Source organism: Rhipicephalus microplus, unplaced genomic scaffold (genome assembly GCF_043290135.1).
Source record: "Rhipicephalus microplus isolate Deutch F79 unplaced genomic scaffold, USDA_Rmic scaffold_23, whole genome shotgun sequence".
In the NCBI taxonomy this organism is placed as follows: Eukaryota; Metazoa; Arthropoda; class Arachnida; order Ixodida; family Ixodidae; genus Rhipicephalus; species Rhipicephalus microplus.
Window position 1 is genome coordinate 4,590,395 of NW_027464596.1, and position 14,083 is coordinate 4,604,477.

The 14,083-nt window shown below is 47.0% G+C and overlaps 1 protein-coding gene across 1 annotated transcript; it reads right to left on the reverse strand.

The window, feature by feature from the left end:
- Nucleotides 1-7,042: 7,042 nt before the first annotated feature.
- On the reverse strand, nucleotides 7,043-7,885 carry LOC119168996 (ubiquitin-conjugating enzyme E2 Z). The gene has a single exon (XM_037420163.2). It carries the CDS (start codon nucleotides 7,883-7,885, stop codon nucleotides 7,043-7,045), a length of 843 nt encoding a protein of 280 aa, XP_037276060.2.
- Nucleotides 7,886-14,083: the final 6,198 nt, after the last annotated feature.

A 14,083-nucleotide genomic window follows, 5' to 3' on the forward strand; every position in this document is an offset into this window, starting at 1 on the left:
TACCAACATTAATGTGCTTCAATACTGCAAACAAAAGAGCGTGGGAAACGCAATCAAACGCTTTCTCCAGATCCAGCTGGAGTATGGCCACACGAGCATGACAGGTGTCAACACATTCGAGCACGGATCGCATTTTATGAACGTTTGTAACTATGGACCGACCTTTTATTCCACACGTTTGGTGTGGACCGACGATATCTTTTATTACTGACTGAAGTCTGGCCGCCAAAATTTTCATTAATATTTTGTAGTCTACGTTTGTCAGTGCGATTGGCCTGTACGCTGTGACGTTCCTGAGCTTTTCAACCTCGTCTGTTTTCGGAATCAGAACGGTACGCGATTCACCAAAGGATGGTGGTAATTTCTTTTCCTCATATGCCTCATTAAAAACGCCCGCAAGTATTGAAGACAATTCGCTTTTAAAACATTTGTACCACTTGGCACAAAGACCATCTGGTCCTGGAGATTTCCCAGGATTTAACTTATCAATCGCCCGTTCAACTTCAGATGCAGATATAGATAATTCCAAAGCGTTTTTCACTTCCTCACTCACTTGCGGCTTGAGTCCTAAATATTCGTCTTTAAATCTTTCTAGGTTTGCCTGTCTACACGCAAAAAGGTTTTCAAAATGACTTGAAAATACGGATAAAATGCTGTCCGTATCAGTTACTTCGTGACCATCCTTCTCTATTTTCTCGATATGATTCCGTCGAGCGTTCGTTTTCTCCACCCCTAACGCTCTTTTGGTTGGCGTCTCTCCAGCCGCTAAAGCCTCGGCCCTAGCACGGACGAGTGCACCGCGGTAGCGTTCCTCGTCATGCAGTGCAAGTTTCTGCTTAATATTGCGTATGTCAATTTTATACTCTCCCGGTTGTCTGCACTCCAAGTCTACTAGTCTTTCCAAAGTTTTTCGGAGTTCTTTTTCTTTCTTTTTCCTTTCATAACTCAATGCGCAAGAACGATCAATAGCTTTTATTTTTATTTGCTGCTTGAACTCTTCCCATTGTTCTGCAAGTTTAGCTCCATCATCCATTTTTATTTCATTGATGCAGTTCATAACCTGATCTAAGAAATATTCGTCAGTGATCAAAGTGGAATTCATCTTCCACAGCTCCCATGAGAAAGTTCCACCTTGTGTTTTCTCTCCCATATCACATTTAACTAAACAATGATCGCTAAAGTGTATTGGGTAAACAGCATATGTCTTGCAGTGGGCTATTAATTCAAGCGACACGTAAATGCGATCAAGGCGCGCATGGCTATTCCCCTGAAAATGTGTGAAACGCACCTCCCGCGTTCCCTCCATACAGCTGCCCACGTCTTTTAACTCGAATTGAGTAACTACGTCCGCTAGCGTCCTACTACTTTTATCGTAATTGGCGCGTCCATTTGCTCGATCTCGCCCATTGAGGACGCAGTTAAAATCACCAAGTAATACAGATTTCCTTTCCAAAGTGAAGTGCTGCTTTAGGCTTGAAAAAAAAAAGTGATCGCTCCTCACAAATGGTTGGTGCATAAATACACACTATACGCCACTGACATTCATTGAATACAAAATCACAGGAAACCAATCTACCAGATGGGCAAGCGAAGGTATCTTGCACTACCAGACCCGGTAACTTCTTAATGAACAAAACGCAGCCTGCAGACGTGCCTATTGCTTGACTTACAACTGCGTGGTAACACGCCGTAAACCTCAGCACCATGCCCCGGGTCTCCTCCTCACCGTCTACTTTTGTTTCTTGTACAGCTAGTACATCCAGATCATGATCCACGAGCAGCCTGTAGACTTGGCTCTGTTTCCGTTTGGCGGCAAGACCTCGAACATTTAACGTTGCCACTCTAAGTTTCGGTGCAACAGCCATGTCTACACAGTGAAGAAGTTAGCCCGGGGCATGGTGCTTACCTTCGGCGTCTAGCATAGAGCTAGACATCTTCGGAGCCTCCAGGTGGACCCGTGCCACTGGAGGACAAATGTGGCCAGTGATTGTCCGATATCGGGTTGGGACGCAGCCTTGTGCTGCTGCGTCTGAACGAAGTCGCCTTCGCAGGTGGCCCCTCTTCTTGCTTTTCGCTGGACGCCTCACGCCGTCCTGCAGACTGCTCGCGGGGTCTTTTGCTTGGCGCCCCACCACTGATACTCTCGCACGACACTGGAAGTTCGGTTAATTCCACCGGCTCAGGCTCCTTCGATGGGGTGCTTGTGAAGCCTTCTTCGGTTTGGCCGGATGGCTCTTGAGTAACCACCTCCCCAGATGCTATGTCTGCTTTGGCTGTTGGTTCATCACCACCAGTCGGTGTAACTGTACCTGTTGAAGGTTCAAGGTTCACCGCGTCGCCTGCGCCTTTCGCCGCGTCTTCAGCCTCGGTCACGTCCATCACCAACTCTGCTGTGTCGTCACCTTCGGCTGATCCGATAGCCGATGCGTACGTGCGCATGCACGCATCTTCGCTGTGGCCGAACCGCCGACAACGCGAGCATCGGGGTACCTTACACTCTCTTCTAACATGGCCGGTACCTTGGCAGCGCAGACACTGCATTGGCCGACCAGGTGCAACCACAAGTGCCAGTTCACCAGCCACCCTGATTTGATGGGGGAGATCTTCAACCTTCACGCCACTCTTGAGCTTAAGAAGCACAGTCCGTGTGGTTGAACCCTTGTCGCTGACACCCTGAACACGCCAATGCTCCCTTGTGACTTGTACGACCTTCCCATAAGCCGCCAACGCCGTTCGCACGTCTTCATCGTTGACGCCGTACAGCAGCCAATGAAGACGCAGCCGCACCTGCTGATCCTGGGGGTCTACGATGATGCAGCGTCGGCCCTTGACTTTCAACTCCTTCACATCCAGCAAGCGTTTCGTAGCGTCCGCGTTGTTCATGGTGACTGCCCAGACATGATTTATCTGGTAGGCCCCCAGTGCCAACACCTCCGGCAGCAGTCCTGTAGGTCCGAGCGCGTCTCGGAAATCTTCGACTCGATACGGTCTGCCGCGCACATCACCGTGTAAAAACACGGTGTTTTGCGCGACGCGTCCCTTGGGCAGTGGTGGCAAAATAATCTCATATCCTGCGTCTTGGTCTTCCGTCATCCTGTTACCGCGGCTAGTATGGGCCGCAAACGCCGCTCCTACGGAGCACAAGATTCTTGCGTCCGACGCGCGTGACTGCCGACGAAAGAATGCACTGCGCCACACCAACATGACGTTGACTGTGTGTTAAATACTTAGTTGGCATACAAACTTAAGGCTCAACTTAAGTTATGTTTGTTTTGTACACAACATAGACAAGATAAAAGACAAGTTAAAAATAAAAAGCGTCCATCATTCGTTCGAATGTAGCCGGGGCTTTGCACAACCCGAACGGCATTATTTTGAACTAATATAACCCGTCTGGAGTTATGAATGCTGTTTTTTTCATGGTCCAGATCATCACTGGATATCGGTCAGTACCCAGAACGAAGTTCGATTGAAGAGAAATAATGTGCTCCACTAAGGCAGACAAGATCGTCATCTATCCGCGGCAGAGAATACACGTCTTTTTTGTACCTTTGTTATGATTTCTGTAGTCGACACAGAAGCGCCAGCTGCTATCCTTCTTTCTCACGAGCAGAACGGGCGAAGCCCAAGGACTTGAAGAAGGTTCAATGATGTTTCGGGCAAGCTGCTTGTCGACTGCTTGCTGGATCACGTGGCACTCGGTGGAGGAAACCCGATAGGGTCACCGGAGTTCTGTATTTGCATCGCCGGTGTTGATCTGATGCTTTACGACGGTCGTTTGACCTAGGAGTTGGTCGTAGAGATCAAAAACGTCTTGATACGACGCAAGAAGGCCACGCAGAGCAGACACATGCTCGGCCGGGAGATAATAGGCAATCATTTTAGTTATGTAGTCTAGTGTACTGCCCGACTGAATACTGGCTGATGACGGTGTATCGTCTGTTACGGCGGATATGTGGTAGTTATCGGCCGGGGCTATGGTTGCGAGAAATATCACTCGTGGCAGCACTTCAGAGCAAAGTTCGAAGTTCAAAATAGGGAGACATGCCACGTTGTCCTTCATTGTGAATATGTTACACCTGCTACTAAAAATTGCACATTAATTAAACACAACCACCTGCGGCCTGTAACGATTGCCACTATGTTAATGGCACTAGTGCTATTTTTTTTTACAATTCACAACTTCAAGAAAAAAAACGAGTGGACTGGGGAGCAGCAACAGTTTACCGGCGGGGTCTGCCAAGTTTAATATCCGTTTCGCGCTCGTTCTAAAGGGCGACATCTGCTCACGCTTTATGACGCTTCTAGGCTCATTTCATAGATACGCCCGCCTAATTTATTTGATTGAGTATTGGGATGCTTTTCGCGCAATGTAGAGGGCGGTCGCGGCAGCGCAAGACTGTAGCTCTTTCGCTAAAGCAACAACTACATAACGGTTTGGCCAAAACGAATGCAGTGTGCCGGAAACATTACGCTATCATATTGGTTCACCAAGCACACGAATTGCCATGCCTGAGTTCTCGTACAAGAGCTAGAGAAATGCCGGCGAGTGCGACCGGCGGCTGTCGGTGAGAAGACACTTAATTACGTTCTCTGGGAGTGCTTTAATTGCGTCGCATCGATGTTTGTTGCTTCTTGAGCGGACACCATACACAATGAAAAATGCTTCATTAAGGTTAATTGATGCCATATGGCCGCGCTGTATTTTTATACTTAATCGTCGTAATCGCGTATTCTGAAACCCGGAAGCACGGATAACACAATTGTACGGGCTCGGTCACTAGGCCTAACCTTTGGTGGAAATCATGGTGGTAGAACATGTAGTGTACAGATCCCAGCTTGGTACACAATATAAATTGCCCGCCATTATAAGCCCACCCATCATCTGCTTACTGCTTCCCAGCATTATCGCGATGGTGGGCAGAGCTTCTCAGCTTGGTACACCATGTGGCCCACCATAACAAGCAGCACCCATCATCTGCTTAGTGCTTCCCAGCATTATCGCAATGGTGGGAAGAGTTTCTCAGCTTGGTACACCATGTAGCCCACCATAATAAGCGCCACCCACCATATGCTCAGGGCTTCCCAGCATTATCGCAATGGTGGGCAGAGTGTCCCATTATTGCCCACTATCTAGCCTCTGCTTTCCACCATCATTTCCACTTTACCCATCATCTGTACACCATACCACCCAGTATGTCCCGGCATAACCACCATATTTTCCACTACGTCCCACCATAGCCATCATAATTTCCACCATGCCCACTATTATTTCCACTACGCCCACCATGTTTTCCAGTATCCACCATGGCAATTTTTCCGATAGGGAACCGGCGCGAAATGCGACACGCTGCATTTCGCGCCGATGACATCACCCAGACGGCACCGCGTCTGCCTAGCTTCGTGACGGAGGGACGCTGGGCGTGCTCAAACTTGCATGCGTCAAAGTAACACAGCGCGACACGCATCTGCGAGCATATATGCCAGGCAGATCGGCGGCTAGCGTGGCACTCGACGAAACGAACGCCGGCGTGAAAGCGCGCCGGGTCACGTCGAAGGGTATTGGCACCTAGAGTTGGGCATGTAGTCATGTTGGTATATGACACGCATGTCATTGTCATGATGTTTGAACATGTAATTTACATGTCATCCGTTCGCGTGACGTAATGCCGAATTCGGTACATGTGAAGCTAGCGAAACAGCCAAGAGCGCATCATGAGTGTAGCTTGTAAATGGTGTTACACGACACGCATCTCATCATTATCATGTTTGCACCAGTCACATACCTTCGTCATCTATTCACATCCCGTAATACCAAATTTGGTGTATGTGAAACTAGCGAGACGGCCGCGAGCGCATCATGAGTGTAGCTTGTAAATGGTGTTACACGACACGCATCTCATCATTATCATGTTTGCACCAGTCACATACCTTCGTCATCTATTCACATCCCGTAATACCAAATTTGGTGTATGTGAAACTAGCGAGACGGCCGCGAGCGCATCATGAGTTTGGCGTGTAGTCATGTTTCATGACTTACATGACTCGCATGTCATGATTTACACGTTAGGGTCTGTCACTAGTGTTCGCCATGCAGTCAAGTCATACCATGCCAACTATGCAACATGTCAAGTGAACGAAACCACCGCAAGAGCAGCAAGATCATTAAACGTAAATTATGACATTCATGACGTTCATGTCATGATAGTCATGTTACGACTACTCAATTATGCTCGCTATACAGTCATGTTATGCCAAACCAAATTTGGTATTTATACCATTAACGAAAGTGCCAGGGGAGCTAAAAGTCGTAGGTGGCTAGATAGATAGATATATATATATAGATAGATAAATAGATAGATAGATAGATAGATAGATAAGATATATATATATATATATATATATATATATATATATATATATATCTCATATATCATATATATATATATATATATCTTATATATCTTATATATCTTATATATATATATATATATATATATATATATATATATATATATATATATATATATATATATATATATATATATATATATATATATAGATAGATAGATAGATAGATAGATAGATAGATAGATAGATGGATAGATAGATAGATACGCTGAAAGTCGCCGAGTTCGCTGAGAAATGCTTTGCATAAAAAAAATCAACGTACCTAAAGTACCCCGGGCACGCTCATGATCAATCAAGGATCGATGGTCATAATCAGACCTTATAATCGCATCCTGACTCTCGAGCGAAACTTCAGTGAGTATAATTAATAAGGCATTTCATATTTTCAAACCGTAAGCGTAAAATATGAACTGGATCGAGCCGTTAGTTCCATTACACATGATTGCGTCAGCCATGCTAAAATTCCGTTATTGCGAATATGTTACTGCTTACGCATGTGCTTCACCGTTACACACAGTTCATAAAATTTGTTTCTTTTCGCTTATCTAAGCTGCACTGTTCTGCTGGAAAACTGTTGACTTCACTGCTCAGCCATGCGGTCGGCTATATCACCTCTGGGCGTTCTCGTCAGCTACAGCAGCGGTAGCAGTATAGCCGCAGTTGCAGTCGCATTAGCAGCCGCCACAGCAGCATCTGCCGCCGTGGTAGCAGCAGCATTCGGCTCGTTCTTCTTTTCCACCTTCTCCTTGAGACTCTGCAGACGTTTCAGAAGCGTCTCGTACTCCGCTGTTCTGTACACGTTGTGGAATGCTTCCCAGAGTTGCGTGCCCGTCTGATCAAGCCGTGCCTTCACTGCGTCTTCGTACTTGCTGTACGACTCGAGGAACGACTCGAGTATGATCTTCCTGAATGAGGGTGGACACTTAGCATCCTCTCTGAGGGCAGCATCCACCTGGTCGCACACGGCCACCCGGATCGTCTCGTGCTCGACGTAGAGGTTGTATCTCTGACTGTCGCCCTTTGTCTTTTCCGCCTTGAAGATGTCGAAGAATGGATTCTCGCTCAGCAACGACTGGATGGAGACGAGCGTGCTCAACAGGGACTGCGCGGGGCTCCAATCGGACCTTATCCCTGCCGTGCCGAGGGTAGTTACGCACACCTTGCCGCAGTTGTAGAGGTGTATGTGGAATCGAACCCTGCCTTCGTCCGTGTTAAGGAATCGCACGCGGGGTGGGCTCAGCGGGTAGTTTGGCGGAAATTTGAGGAAGAACTGGAAGAATCCGCCTTCGTACGGTGAACCGGGCGCTCCCAGCATGAGAATGTTGACTTGTGTGACGTCGGCCTCCACGGGTGAGATGTAGAGTCTTGCCGGTGGCTGCGCATTGAATTCCACAATGTCCTTCTTCACTCTGAGCAAGGACATCGGCGTCGGCTCTTCGTGGACGAAATTTATCGGGTCCCAGTGGGCGGCCATCTCTGTCTTCGAGGGATTGGTGGGAACGAGCGAGGGAGACCGGCAAATTTAAGTGAGATGCTGCATGGTTACACGCCCCCGCCAATGGCTTAAGCCAGCTGCGCCCGTCCGACGTGGAGCGCTTAGACTGCGCTTAACGCTATAGCTGTTCGGACGGCGCGTGGTGTTGTGGCTGAACCCACTACGCGGGATCAGTCATGCACGGAGCAGTAACGAAAAAATGGGAAAATGGTAAAGTTTTAAAGGAATATATATTACAATTAGGGACAGGCTTGCAAGGTTCAGTAATGAACAATTATATTAAAGAATTTTAATACAACAGTCTGTAATGGCTGCATGCTTCAAATATGTCGTCTTCGTTACCGACCACCAGTTTTCTGTTTTCGCGAGCTCTTGAAATTACGCGCTAAATACCTACCACTCGCTTTTAGAAATGGATGGAAGAATGAACGGATAGTAGGGTATATTTTTAGTGACTAACACGCAGCGGGCTGCTCCCACGTTGAGGCGGGCAGGCTGAGCTGGACAGAATGCGCTTAAGCACGTCGCGGGCCGCTCCCACGTCGGAACAAAAAGGCCAAGCGCGTCGTGTGCTCCTTGGACTACTAATAACTAATCGACATGTAGTGCTGACTCGGCGAGTTGGTGCATGATACTGCTTTAGCGCAGCTCAGTTTTAGCCTGAACAAAAGATGCTATATATGCACTCAAGAAGGATAAAAACGGACAACATTGTGAGCGCTACATAACTGTTCGAGTCCGGAGCTGGTCTTGGCAGCCTCAATTAGTCGGCGTGATGACTTTGCCACAGTCACCTCCAGAGCATGTGGGCACCTCCAGAGCATGTGTTCCAAGTCAGTTATATCCGTCATTTAACCATATGGTGTAGTAGCGCAAATTTGACGGGGACGAAGAGGCCAAGAAAACACGACACTCGCTACACTCGCAACTAATTTTTATTTCAGAAGCAGCACTTCATATATAACCCAAAACCCTAGCGACACAGAAAAGAACTACGAACACTGAATCATTGCCAACAGAAGCTTTTGCGCAGACTCAAGCGTGTTCGTAGTTCTTTTCTGTGCCGCTAGGGTTTTGGGTTATATATGAAGTGCTGCTTCTGAAATAAAAATTAGTTGCGAGTGTAGCGAGTGTCGCGTTTTCTTGTCCTCTTCGTCCCCGTCAAATTTGCGCTACTACAACATATGGTTAAACGATGTCTCACTAACTAGCCCAGCTCTCAACCCTACTGAACTTCAGTTATATCCGCGCGTAAGAAACATGTATTAGTTGGCTATATTTCGGAATATATCTCGAATAGCACGGGGTTAGGGAACGCCCCGAGTGAAAGTAACCTGAGAGTCGGAACTTGAGGTCTGCTTGATTTTCTGTTTTGTCAATTAGTTATACGAGGTGGGAGGATCCCGATCCTCCAAAAACCTCAGCGCCGTGCCCACCTGTAGCTACGTGGTTTACTAGTCCTCCCGCAGCTATACATGTACCCTATCACACTCGTTTAGATCGGGCGGGGATCATTCAATCCGTGCCATGTGAGCTGGGAACAATTAAAACGAGTGTGTATACGTGGCTCGATCTCCTTGTCCCGAAGGATCCGCAAAGCCTGTTCCGAGATGGTTCCCTCGGCTTATGTTTTGACCACCGACCTCACGTCCCTGTAAACTATGGACCTCCGGTTGGTCAGCAACAAGCCCTCTTGATATCCACCTAGCGCAACGGCAAAATAATATTTTCGTTTGTTATAGCTGTTGCAGACGGTCTGCCTTGGTCGGTAGTTTTGAGGAGGGGCGTCACATGTGTATGCATATGGTGAAAAAAAAAGGTCGACGGGCCTGTGGTTTACCAAAATAAAAATACTTATTATCATATTACCGCTCACAGTGCTCGATTAATGACATCAGCAGCATTTTATGACAGAGTTGAAAAGTGTAATAGGGCCGCGAAACGCAAGGCGCACGAGACACGTTACATCGCACACGCCCTTATATATATGAAAGGTGTGTCGAAAAAGTAACGCCAATGAGTCGATTTAAAAAGATGAATTGATCATATCAGCACAACAGAATTAACGATTTCAAAATAGGCTCCTCCTGCGACGATACATACCTTCCGGTGTGGATTTCCAAGTATCGAATGCGTCGCGGTATGCTTTCTCCCGAATGGTCATTAAAGCCTTGGTGCGCTTTTTGATTTTTTCTACTGCCCCGAAATAACGACCTTTCGTAGGAGTTTTTCAGAGAGGAAACAAAAGGAAGCCTGGAGGTGCCTTATCAGGACTGTAGGGCGCTGCATAACCATTGACACTTTTGAACCATTGACACATTGACTCCAAGGCATTCGGCCAAAATGAAGGCGGTGTGGACTGGCTTGTTGCCATCAGTGATGGTCGTTGACAGCCATGCATCTAGCTCGGGCTTCATCACTGAGCTCTCTACGGTCTCCTAAAGAAGCCTTAAGCTGCCAGCACATTTGACGTTATGACTAACAACTATCACCAAAGGAAACTTTTCGTAGTTCCCTCATCGTTGGAACAGTTCTGCTTCGGACTTGTGGAGAGAGAGAGAAACAACTTTATTAATGGCACAAAGAGGTTGGTGAAACTAGCTTGCTGCTGGTTCTAAAGGTTGTGGCCGGTAACTCGCCACAACCTTTTCGGCCAACATAATCACTTCTGCCTGAATACTGTGGTCAGTTGATGACATGAGTGACTCGTGCACGAATTGAGAAAGGAAGCTGGCATAATTGTTTTTGGAGGTTGGTTCCTCTCGCATACCCAAGAAATGTGATTTTGGGTAGCCTCCAGGCTGCCGCAATGTCGGCAGTGTGGTCAGTAAATAGTTCCCAGATAAATTTTAAATAGGTGATGAGGGCTGGGAAAAGAATCTGTTTTAATTTGCCTGTTCTCTTGTGGGGTCTGCATGCGGAGGCGCGCATGCTCTCTATAAAATGCTGCAATTTCAATATATATGGTGATTCCTTTCTGCGGAAAATCCAGGGTTGAGGGGTCCACCTCCAGGCGGATAAAACTCGGTGGGCCTCGTGATTTCCTGGATTTCGCGGAGTTTCGTGCAAGAATTGATGGTGACCATTTGTTCCAACGAGCGCTGCATTGTAGATTGCAGGACAAACGAGAACGAGTTTCATGGAAAAGCCTCCTTTTACTCTCCGGACGGCAGCATACGACAGTGCGATCACACGTGCGCAAGCCGACTTGTCCCTCCACCAATATTAAGCTGTCCTCACCAGTTGTGAGGCGTAGACGCTTTGCAACAAATTATGAAAGGTATCGAGAAAACAATAAACACATGCCTGTTACATTAATTGACTATCATTTTCTGGACGAATACATCAATACTGTACAAATTTGGCGTAATATCAGTGCAAAAGCCCCAATATTCATCATATATATTCCAAATTTCTTCACAGAGCAGAACCACAGAGCACAGAGCAGAACCCCCCGCGTTTAATTAACCCGAAACGTGCTCTGCAGCGCTCCCTCATTGCGTAGCACTACCACCAACACGCTTAACCAAGTATGGCGTCTACGCAAACAAGTCCATGTATACCGTAGCCGTGCGTGGTAAGGGGGCGGGAAAGGGAACTGGGCGTGTGCAGGACAGCAGAGAGGTGAGGTGAGGGTACAGCATTGCATATTGTTAACCAGTCAGGAAGAAGCGTGTATAGCGCAGCCACCTGTAGCTATGTGTAGGAAGGGGGCGGGAAAGAGAAGTGCGGGTGAGAAGGAAGGAATGAAGGAATGTAGTATACATGCTCCCATCGTATGCTGTCATCTCATGTCATCGCTTGGCGCCACGCGGAGAAAACTACATAGCATGGAAAATTATAGCTACGTCGTTGGAAAGGAAAGTCAGGCTGAGGAGGAGGGGAGAGGGTAGCATAGCAGGGTATAACGCTCCGATGAAAAAGTGAAATGACGGTGGCGGGGAGTTATATCCTAAATTCCTTTCCGCCATGGAGGCCTTGCAGGTCACACGGTTGAAGTGTCAGGGTATGCTTGCCCCTGCACACGAGCGTTCACGAGCAGTACGCAGGTCAATCAGCTACCCTAATAGACTGCGTTCGTCCAGTGTACTTATGCTATGGGGTATCGTCCCAAGCGCAGTTTGGGTTCGCATGGTCATCTCTAACACACGCTTCTCGAGTTCATCGCTTAAGGACAGGCGATTCACTGCCAAGCACTTCCCACCGCTTTCACGTTGAATGCAGCTGCATAAGTTGTTGTGCCAACATGAATATAGCTGAAAGCTTTTCAGCAGCGTTCACCACGTTGAGTTTTGTAATACTGCGCGTGAATTGAATCAAGTTAAAACGCAGATGCCGAGTGCCCGAGCCAAATGTGAACAATACCGTGGTAACAAACTCATGAATGTAGGGCCATTTTATTTCGGGTCTGCGAAAGCTGTTTTCGCTCGTTTAATTGTGTCACACTGTTGCGGTGCCTCGTGTTTAGCGGGCTTCAAGTTGATGCAAAATGTGACCGAATTATCGCAATTTCAACGCCACTAAAGGCATATATATATATATATATATATATATATATATATATATATATATATATATATATATATATATATATATATATATATATATGTGTGTGTGTGTGTGTGTGTGTGTGTGTGTGTGTGTGTATAATAACAACGACCCCATGAATATACACTTCTTCATTCCTTAATTCACCTAATTCATTAGCAAATGTCTCGTACTGGCAGACTTAGTGCCTTTAGGTTTTATGTGAGGGATTATTAGTCAGCTGCCAGCTCGTAATAGGTTCCCGTGATACGTGACGCCAAACAGGCTTATAAAGAGTGTGTCACACTGGCCGCCATGGGTACTGGTGGCACTGGCTGACACTTCCACGCGTAGTTCGCATATATAATTCACATATAAAATTGTAACCAAGCTTGATATAAAGTCTCACAGAAACACCGCCACAAAATGGCCCTTTTGCGGGTAGGTAGTATACTAATGTGCGCCGGCATTGAGGAGGCACGCGCCATAATTTTTGGTGGCTGAAACAGCGGACGATGTGACACCTGGTGCCACAAACAAGCAAATGTTTCCCCAACAAGAAGCACGAACACAGGCCTCCAAGATTGCCTACCAGCTTGCAGCAAACAGTTTCGAAGTCCAAGAGGCACCGCTTTTGATTTCGGCGAGCTCCACTTGGGGCGCTTTTTGGATTAGGAAAAGGCCCATTACAGAGCACAGCATGCAGCACTAAGTTCAACATGAATGTAACAGCACATCCCTGGAGCATTCAATTATTTAGTGAAGAGTCCGGCGAAACTTTGTCTGGTCACGTATCATGATGAGTATGCATATACGGTCACTGACAAAGTTTCGTTTTATCATTTAGTTACACTCATCAGCTGAAAGTTCAACAAATGGTCAGAAGCTGGAGTTAGCTTTCACCTTTAAACATTCATAAAGTGCCAAGCATAGCCGAACCTTCTTTTAGTGTTTGAGGGTGAAGCTCCCTAAGGCGTGGGTAGTGCGTCTGCGATGTCTGTATATAGTAGTAGGCAGCCACCTCCACGGTCGAACTAGAGGAGCGGCACGCGCACACCCTTTTGAATTGAGGAGGAAACCCGTGCACGTTATATATAAATAAAAAGATAGTTCTTTCTGTTGAAATAATCTACAGAGACGAGTATCGGTGACTTAATCTCTAAAATTTGCCTTGAATTTGATGCTTACTAAAAAGAAACTAGTATCAGAAAGACGCACTTTTAGCATTATTTGACCTGAAAGGGTTGCTACGTTAAACTCGATGGGCGCAGTTAGTTCTTTGGTTTTAGCAAGGGTTTAGCGAGGGTTGGGCCGCAGTGCCATGAACTACCTGCGGTGAAAGGGGAAAGCTAGACCCGAAGCGCAGGTCGTAAGAAAGTGCGCGCGTGTCTTTCCTCTAGTCCGGCCATGCCACCTCTCGTTTAGTGCTTGGAACATCCGCTCGATGGTGGTACTTCTATATGATGAATATATGATGAAAATATGCGAGATGGCGGTACTTGGAGTGTTCACTAGATGGACGGACGAATTGACAGACGCACGGACGGACGGACAGAGAGATATACGGGCGGACGCATGGATGGATGCATGGATAGACGCACAGGCGGACGGACGCATGGATGGGCGCACAGATGGTCGCACAGACGGATG

Excerpts from the sequence above, each read along its gene's own strand:
- LOC119168996 (XM_037420163.2), bottom strand. The coding sequence starts at position 7,885 with ATGGCCGCCCACTGGGACCCGATAAATTTCGTCCACGAAGAGCCGACG.